At 46.9% G+C, this 9,092-nt stretch overlaps 1 protein-coding gene across 2 annotated transcripts in view; it reads right to left on the reverse strand.

Moving 5' to 3' along the window:
- Window positions 1-9,092, reverse strand: part of prkar1b (protein kinase, cAMP-dependent, regulatory, type I, beta) — a 194,405-nt gene that overhangs the window by 140,238 nt on the left and 45,075 nt on the right. For both annotated transcript variants that reach the window (XM_031814385.1, XM_031814386.1), the window contains one exon: window positions 1,754-1,845. In XM_031814385.1, the coding sequence (XP_031670245.1) occupies window positions 1,754-1,845 (92 nt within the window). The remainder of the gene's footprint in view (window positions 1-1,753; window positions 1,846-9,092) is intronic.

Here is a 9,092-nt window from a genome sequence, read left to right on the forward strand (position 1 = left end):
AGGGATGGATAGAGGGATAGAGAAAGAGGTGGAGAAGGAAAGAGAGAGGAAGAGAGAAGAGATGGGGTGAAGGGGAGGGATGGATAGAGGGATAGAGAAAGAGGTAGAGAAGGAAAGAGAGGAAGAGAGAAGAGATGGGGTGAAGGGGAGGGATGGATGGATGGATAGAGGGATAGAAAAAGAGAGAAGAGAGGGGGTGAAAGGGAGGGATGGATGGATAGAGAGATAGAGAAAGAAGAAGGAAAGAGAGAGGAAGAGAGAAGAGAGGGGGTGAAGGGGAGGGATGGATAGAGGGATAGAGAAAGAGGTGGAGAAGGAAAGAGAGAGGAAGAGAGAAGAGATGGGGTGAAGGGGAGGGATGGATAGAGGGATAGAGAAAGAGGTAGAGAAGGAAAGAGAGGAAGAGAGAAGAGATGGGGTGAAGGGGAGGGAGGGAGGGAGGGATGGATAGAGGGATAGAGAAAGAGGTAGAGAAGGAAAGAGAGGAAGAGAGAAGAGATGGGGTGAAGGGGAGGGATGGATAGAGGGATAGAGAAAGAGGTAGAGAAGGAAAGAGAGAGGAAGAGAGAAGAGATGGGGTGAAGGGGAGGGATGGAGGGATTAATGAATCTCTCTCTCTCTCTGACAAGCGGTACCGGAGGACCAAGTCTAAGACCAAAAGGCTCCTTAACAGCTTCTATCCCCAAGCCAAAAGACTGCTGAACAGCTCATCAAATGTCCACCGGACTATTTACACATTGACCCCCCCCTGTCCCTGTCCCCGTCCCCGTCCCCCGTCCCTGTCCCCCGTCCCCGTCCCTGTCCCCCGTCCCCCGTCCCTGTCCCCGTCCCCGTCCCCCGTCCCCGTCCCCGTCCCCCGTCCCCCGTCCCCCGTCCCCGTCCCCCGTCCCCGTCCCCGTCCCCCGTCCCCGTCCCCGTCCCCGTCCCCTGTCCCTCTCCATTTGTTCTAACACTGCTGCTACTCGCTGTTTATTATCTGTTTATTATCACTTTACCCCGCACATCGACTTGGTACTGGTACCCCCTATATATAGCCTCCTTATTGTCATTTTATTGTGTTACTATTATTTTTTACTTTAGTTAATTTGGTAAATAAACTCTTAACTCTTTCTTGAACTGCAGTGTTGGTTAAGGGCTTGTAAGTCAGCATTTCATGGTAAAGTCTACACTTGTTGTATTCGGTGCATGTGACAAATAAAGTTTGATTTGATTTGTTGTTGCTGTTTTGTGTTTGTCAAACCCCACAGCCTCAGACCCTCTCTCAGAGCCGTGGCGAATCGTGTCGTTCCGAGTAACCCAATTCCAACCCCGCACCCCACCAAAATTTCAACACACTTTAGATTACTGTCAAACATCCACACTGCCTGCCTTTTTGGGGGATTGGTTGCCATGGCGATCGACAACAACAGCGTACACACACACACAGGAGAGGGCGGCAACAGGCAGTCAATTTTCCCTCCGGCATGCCCCCCTCTCTCTCTCCGTACCCCTCGCCCCTCTGCCCAGTGTCTGCCTGCCCCTCTTCTCACCACTTCTGACCTGTTTCAACCCAGCAGCACTGCAGACAACACTGGCCCACTGTGGCCACACGGGAAAACTGCTCAACCACAACAAAAGGCCTCTTTATGATTAGCTCACACACACAATGTCGCTCTCTCACTCAGTCACTCGGTCACTAATGTGTTTTAACTAGGATGAAGTCGTCTCTAGACACTGATCTTGGGTCAGTTGGATTATGATTTGTGGTTCTTACCTCCTTTCGTTGTCGTCGAGGTGAGCAAACAGCACATTCTTGGAGATGGCCTTGGCCAGAGCAGTCATGGTCTTGTAGTCTTTAGGAATCACCTGAGGAACAACATAGCAAACAGGAACCAGACTTCAGCACCTTCATCACAGACAGTGGAATTGATGGGATTCCATTTAATACTGTACACATTGTCTTTCCTATCTGTCATGTCTACATGGCTAAAAAGCTTTTTTTAAAGTTCCCCAAAAAAACTTTATTGAAAAGAAAAGTAAAATCTAGAGCTGTACACATGAAGCCAGGCACATGCACATACATCAACATAGCTCAATGCACAGATTTAAGCACATTACCGTATATTTTAAATAAACCCAACTGTCTGTACATATTGGAATGCAACCCATGTTTGACTCAGATCAGTGTACGTGTGTGTGTGTGTGTGCCAGTATGTGTGTGCGCCAGTGTGTGTGTGTGTGTGTGTGTGTGCGTGCGTGCGTGCGTGTGTGTGTGTGTGTGCGTGTGCGTGTGTGTGCGTGTGCAGCCCTTCGCTGTGAGGTCACGAGGCCATGTGCTCATTCATAAAACATGCATTTTCATGTCCATGTCTGAACCAAAGGACTGTTTGGGGGAATGATGCGGGCCAGCCACATTTCCTCAGAGCCCACTACAAAGACTACTGCCTCTGTATTTAAGGAAAGATGTTCTAGGGAGAAAAACTTAGAGCTCTGAGCTCTGCAGATGTGTTACCGTGGGGAGAAGAGAGAGGGAGAGAGAGAGAGAGAGAGAGAGAGAGAGAGAGAGAGAGAGAGAGAGAGAGAGAGAGAGAGAGAGAGAGCGAGAGAGCGAAAGGGAGAGAGAGAGAGGGAGAGGGAGAGGGAGAGGGAGAGGGAGAGGGAGAGAGAAGGAGAGAGAGGGAGAAAGAAGGAGAGAGAGGAAGAGGGGGAGAGAGAGAGAGAGAGAGAGAGAGAGAGAGAGAGAGAGAGAGAGAGAGAGAAAGAGAGAACTATAGCAAAACAGAATCAAAGAGATGCCAGTGGGAGAGAGAAGGAGATAGCACTGTAAGAAAGAAAGCATCAATGCTCTGAGGGAAGCAGCAGTCTGTAGGCTGTAATTAACTTAAAGCAACAGATGGCTCACCATGAAGAGGACCACAACTACAACAGCAGCAGACTGGCTGAAACATTCATGAGGCCACTGCAGTACACGACTGACATCAACCCTCTGTAGTCTCTATCAACCATCTGGAATGCTGGAAATAGACAATTTGCTCCAAAGAGAGAGGCAATACTCTTTATGGATAGAGGTGTAGAGAGAGGGTTACTAGAGTCTTTATGGATAGAGGTGTAGAGAGAGGGTTACTAGAGTCTTTATGGATAGAGGTATAGAGAGAGGGTTATTAGAGTCTTTATGGATAGAGGTGTAGAGAGAGGGGTTACTAGAGTCTTTATGGATAGAGGGGTAGAGAGGGGTTACTAGAGTCTTTATGGATAGAGGTGTAGAGAGAGGGGTTACTAGAGTCTTTATGGATAGAGGTATAGAGAGAGGGGTTACTAGAGTCTTTATGGATAGAGGTGTAGAGAGAGGGGTTACTAGAGTCTTTATGGATAGAGGGGTAGAGAGGGGTTACTAGAGTCTTTATGGATAGAGGGGTAGAGAGGGGTTACTAGAGTCTTTATGGATTGAGGTGTAGAGGGGTTACTAGAGTCTTTATGGAAAGAGGGTGGAGAGAGGGTTACTAGAGTCTTTATGGATATAGGTGTAGAGAGAGGGGTTACTAGAGTCTTTATGGATAGAGGGGTAGAGAGGGGTTACTAGAGTCTTTATGGAAAGAGGGTGGAGAGAGAGGGTTACTAGAGTCTTTATGGATAGAGGTGTAGAGAGAGGGGTTACTAGAGTCTTTATGGATAGAGTGGTAGAGAGAGGGGTTACTATAGTCTTTATGGATAGAGGTGTAGAGAAAGGGGTAATCAAGTCTTTATGGATAGAGGTGTAGAGAGAGGGTTACTAGAGTCTTTATGGATAGAGGTGTAGAGAGAGGGTTACTAGAGTATTTATGGATAGAGGTGTAGAGAGAGGGGTTACTAGAGTTTATAGATAGAGGTGTAGAGAGAGGGGTTACTAGAGTCTTTATGGATAGAGGTGTAGAGAGAGGGGTTACTAGAGTCTTTATGGATAGAGGGGTAGAGAGAGGGGTTACTATAGTCTTTATGGATAGAGGGGTAGAGAGAGGGGTTACTAGAGTCTTTATGGATAGAGTGGTAGAGAGAGGGGTACTAGAATCTTTATAGATAGAGGTGTAGAGAGAGGGGTTACTATAGTCTTTATGGATAGAGGGGTAGAGAGAGGGGTTACTAGAGTCTTTAGGGATAGAGGTGTAGAGAAAGGGGTAATCAAGTCTTTATGGATAGAGTGGTTACTAGAGTCTTTATGGATAGAGGTGTAGAGAGAGGGGTTACTATAGTCTTTATGGATAGAGGGGTAGAGAGAGGGGTTACTAGAGTCTTTATGGACAGAGGTGTAGAGAGAGGGTTACTAGAGTCTTTATGGATAGAGGTGTAGAGAGAGGGGTTACTAGAGTCTTTATGGATAGAGGTATAGAGAGAGGGGTTACTAGAGTCTTTATGGATAGAGGTGTAGAGAGAGGGTTACTAGAGTCTTTATGGATAGAGGTATAGAGAGAGGGGTTACTAGAGTCTTTATGGATAGAGGTGTAGAGAGAGGGTTACTAGAGTCTTTAGAGCTGGAAGTAGTGAGAGTTGGGGGGATAGTGCTTACAGACAGGGCCTACTAGCCACTTTAAAGCTGGGAGAGTATAGACACAGAGAGGGTTAACTGTCTACTGTCTAGCCTCTTTACGAATGGCAGCGGATGGGAATAGACAAAGGGTCAAACCTCTTAAAGGCTGAAAGTAGAAAGTAGATAGACTAAAGTCTAGCCTGTTAGTCTACAAATGGGAGAGGAAGGGTAGAAACGGTATCTAGTCTGTTGAAGGGAGAGGAAGGGTAGAAACGGTATCTAGTCTGTTGAAGGGAGAGGAAGGGTAGAAACGGTATCTAGTCTGTTTTTATTTTTATTTTATTTCACCTTTATTTAACCAGGTAGGCTAGTTGAGAACAAGTTCTCATTTGCAACTGCGACCTGGCCAAGATAAAGCATAGCAGTGTGAGCATACAACAAAGAGTTACACATGGAGTAAACAATTAACAAGTCAATAACACAGTAGAAAACAAAGGGGGGGTCTATATACAATGTGTGCAAAAGGCATGAGGAGGTAGGCAAATAATTACAATTTTGCAGATTAACACTGTAGTGATAAAAGATCAGATGGTCATGTACAGGTAGAGATATTGGTGTGCAGAAGAGCAGAAAAGTAAATAAATAAAAACAGTATGGGGATGAGGTAGGTGAAAAGGGTGGGCTATTTACCAATAGACTATGTACAGCTGCAGCGATCGGTTAGCTGCTCAGATAGCTGATGTTTGAAGTTGGTGAGGGAGATAAAAGTCTCCAACTTCAGCGATTTTTGCAATTCGTTCCAGTCACAGGCAGCAGAGTACTGGAACGAAAGGCGGCCAAATGAGGTGTTGGCTTTAGGGATGATCAGTGAGATACACCTGCTGGAGCGCGTGCTACGGATGGGTGTTGCCATCGTGACCAGTGAGCTGAGATAAGGCGGAGCTTTACCTAGCATAGACTTGTAGATGACCTGGAGCCAGTGGGTCTGGCGACGAATATGTAGCGAGGGCCAGCCGACTAGAGCATACAAGTCGCAGTGGTGGGTGGTATAAGGTGCTTTAGTGACAAAACGGATGGCACTGTGATAGACTGCATCCAGTTTGCTGAGTAGAGTGTTGGAAGCCATTTTGTAGATGACATCGCCGAAGTCGAGGATCGGTAGGATAGTCAGTTTTACTAGGGTAAGCTTGGCGGCTTGAGTGAAGGAGGCTTTGTTGCGGAATAGAAAGCCGACTCTTGATTTGATTTTCGATTGGAGATGTTTGATATGAGTCTGGAAGGAGAGTTTGCAGTCTAGCCAGACACCTAGGTACTTATAGACGTCCACATATTCTAGGTCGGAACCATCCAGGGTGGTGATGCTAGTCGGGCATGCAGGTGCAGGCAGCGACCGGTTGAAAAGCATGCATTTGGTTTTACTAGCGTTTAAGAGCAGTTGGAGGCCACGGAAGGAGTGTTGTATGGCATTGAAGCTTGTTTGGAGGTTAGATAGCACAGTGTCCAAAGACGGGCCGAAAGTATATAGAATGGTGTCGTCTGCGTAGAGGTGGATCAGGGAATCGCCCGCAGCAAGAGCAACATCATTGATATACACAGAGAAAAGAGTCGGCCCGAGAATTGAACCCTGTGGCACCCCCATAGAGACTGCCAGAGGACCGGACAGCATGCCCTCCGATTTGACACACTGAACTCTGTCTGCAAAGTAATTGGTGAACCAGGCAAGGCAGTCATCCGAAAAACCGAGGCTACTGAGTCTGCCGATAAGAATATGGTGATTGACAGAGTCGAAAGCCTTGGCAAGGTCGATGAAGACGGCTGCACAGTACTGTCTTTTATCGATGGCGGTTATGATGTCGTTTAGTACCTTGAGTGTGGCTGAGGTGCACCCATGACCGGCTCGGAAACCAGATTGCACAGCGGAGAAGGTACGGTGGGATTCGAGATGGTCAGTGACCTGTTTGTTGACTTGGCTTTCGAAGACCTTAGATACGCAGGGCAGGATGGATATAGGTCTGTAACAGTTTGGGTCCAGGGTGTCTCCCCCTTTGAAGAGGGGGATGACTGCGGCAGCTTTCCAATCCTTGGGGATCTCAGACGAGATGAAAGAGAGGTTGAACAGGCTGGTAATAGGGGTTGCGACAATGGTGGCAGATAGTTTCAGAAATAGAGGGTCCAGATTGTCAAGCCCAGCTGATTTGTACGGGTCCAGGTTTTGCAGCTCTTTCAGAACATCTGCTATCTGGATTTGGGTAAAGGAGAACCTGGAGAGGCTTGGGCGAGGAGCTGCGGGGGGGGCGGAGCTGTTGGCCGAGGTTGAAGTAGCCAGGCGGAAGGCATGGCCAGCCGTTGAGAAATGCTTATTGAAGTTGTCGATAATCATGGATTTATCAGTGGTGACCGTGTTACCTAGCCTCAGTGCAGTGGGCAGCTGGGAGGAGGTGCTCTTGTTCTCCATGGACTTCACAGTGTCCCAGAACTTTTTGGAGTTGGAGCTACAGGATGCAAACTTCTGCCTGAAGAAGCTGGCCTTAGCTTTCCTGACTGACTGCGTGTATTGTTGAAGGGAGAGGGAGAGGAGGGGTAGCAACGGTATCTAGTCTGTTGAAGGGAGAGGAAGGGTAGAAATGGTAGCTAGTCTGTTGAAGGGAGAGGAAGGGTAGAAACGGTATCTAGTCTGTTGAAGGGAGAGGGAGAGGAAGGGTAGAAATGGTATCTAGTCTGTTGAAGGGAGAGGAAGGGTAGAAACGGTATCTAGTCTGTTGAAGGGAGAGGAAGGGTAGAAACGGTATCTAGTCTGTTGAAGGGAGTGGGAGAGGAAGGGTAGAAACGGTATCTAGTCTGTTGAAGGGAGTGGGAGAGGAAGGGTAGAAACGGTATCTAGTCTGTTGAAGGGAGAGGGAGAGGAAGAGGATGGCAGAGAGCTGGGAGCTGGGAGCTGAGAGGGCAAAGCCTGTGTGCTGAGACCCAGATTACACAGAGATCCTCCTGACGCCACTCAGCCAAAACCAAGTTCCCACAGTGCCAAGCCCAGAAACAAACACACAAACATAAAGACAGACGAGAAAACACACACACACACACACACACACACACATACACACACACGTACACACACACATACACACACACACACACACACACACATATACACACACACACACACATACACACACAAACACGCTGAGCCATGTGAACGCATGAGAGAGGGATTCATTTAATATGCTTAGTTGCTCGTCTGGGAAATGTGAATGAAAAATTAACTAAGATATTAAACCAATTTAGCCTCTGACTGAGGGTTATTTCAGTCCATTGACGTATGTAGAGCCTGTGTTGTTATCAGTCTGGAACCATGTCATCCAGTACTGTCTAGATACCAGACCTGGAATGAAATACTATTTGATATCTTTCAAATGCTTCCAGCGTTTGTTTAGCCTGTGTCAGGTGGGTGGGGTTTGTCATTTTTAGACTTCTATTGGATTCATGGCAACAGGCAAGCTCAATCAAGCATAGATATAGTATTTGAAATTATTTTACATAGTTTTTTAACCCAGGTCTGCTAGCTACATGTCATTATTGCTGGGAAAGGCAACAGCTGTTCACTGAAGAACCCAGCCTTCAATCAATTTGTTAAACCGCTCATTTCATTCAAATCTGCTTCCATAACTCTGAATTATGTGTGACACTTGTCCGTCACGCTTGTAGCTCAAGCTAAACAAAGGCATGTTCGTTATCGTCTGATGGGAATTTTAAGGACAACCTTGAAATGACAGATTTGTGTGTGTGTGTGCGTGTCTCTCTCCCTGATTGTGTGTGTGTGTGTGTGTGTGTGTGTGTGTGTGTGTGTGTGTGTGTGTGTGTATCCCTGAGATAGCGTGAACCACTGACCTAAACATTTGCTAGTTTATTGGTTTTTCATCCATGATTGGAGCCTGGCAGATACCTGCTGCTAAGACTGATAGATACCTGCTGCTAAGACTGGCAGATACATGCTGCTAAGGCTGACAGATGCCTGCTGCTAAGACTGGTAGACGCCTGATGCTAAGACTGACAGATACCTGCTGCTAAGACTGATAGATACCTGCTGCTAAGACTGACAGATACCTGATGCTAAGACTGGTAGATGCCTGATGCTAAGACTGACATATACCTGCTGATAAGACTGACATATACCTGCTGCTAAGACTGATAGATACCTGCTGATAAGACTGATCGATACCCGCTGCTAAGAATGACAGATACCTGCTGCTAAGACTGATAGATACCTGCTGCTAAGAATGATAGATACCTGCTGCTAATACTGACATATACCTGCTGCTAAGACTGACAGATACCTGCTGCTAAGACTGATAGATACCTGCTTCTAAGAATGATAGATACCTGCTGCTAAGACTGATAGATACCTGCTGCTAAGGCTGACAGATACCTGCTGCTAAGACTGACAGATACCTGCTGCTAAGACTGATAGATACCTGCTGCTAAGGCTGACAGATACCTGCTGCTAAGACTGACAGATACCTGCTGCTAAGACTGACAGATACCTGATGCTAAGACTGGTAGATGCCTGATGCTAAGACTGACATATACCTGCTGATAAGACTGATAGATACCTGCT

This window comes from Oncorhynchus kisutch, unplaced genomic scaffold (assembly GCF_002021735.2).
Source record: "Oncorhynchus kisutch isolate 150728-3 unplaced genomic scaffold, Okis_V2 Okis06b-Okis10b_hom, whole genome shotgun sequence".
Lineage (NCBI taxonomy): Eukaryota > Metazoa > Chordata > Actinopteri > Salmoniformes > Salmonidae > Oncorhynchus > Oncorhynchus kisutch.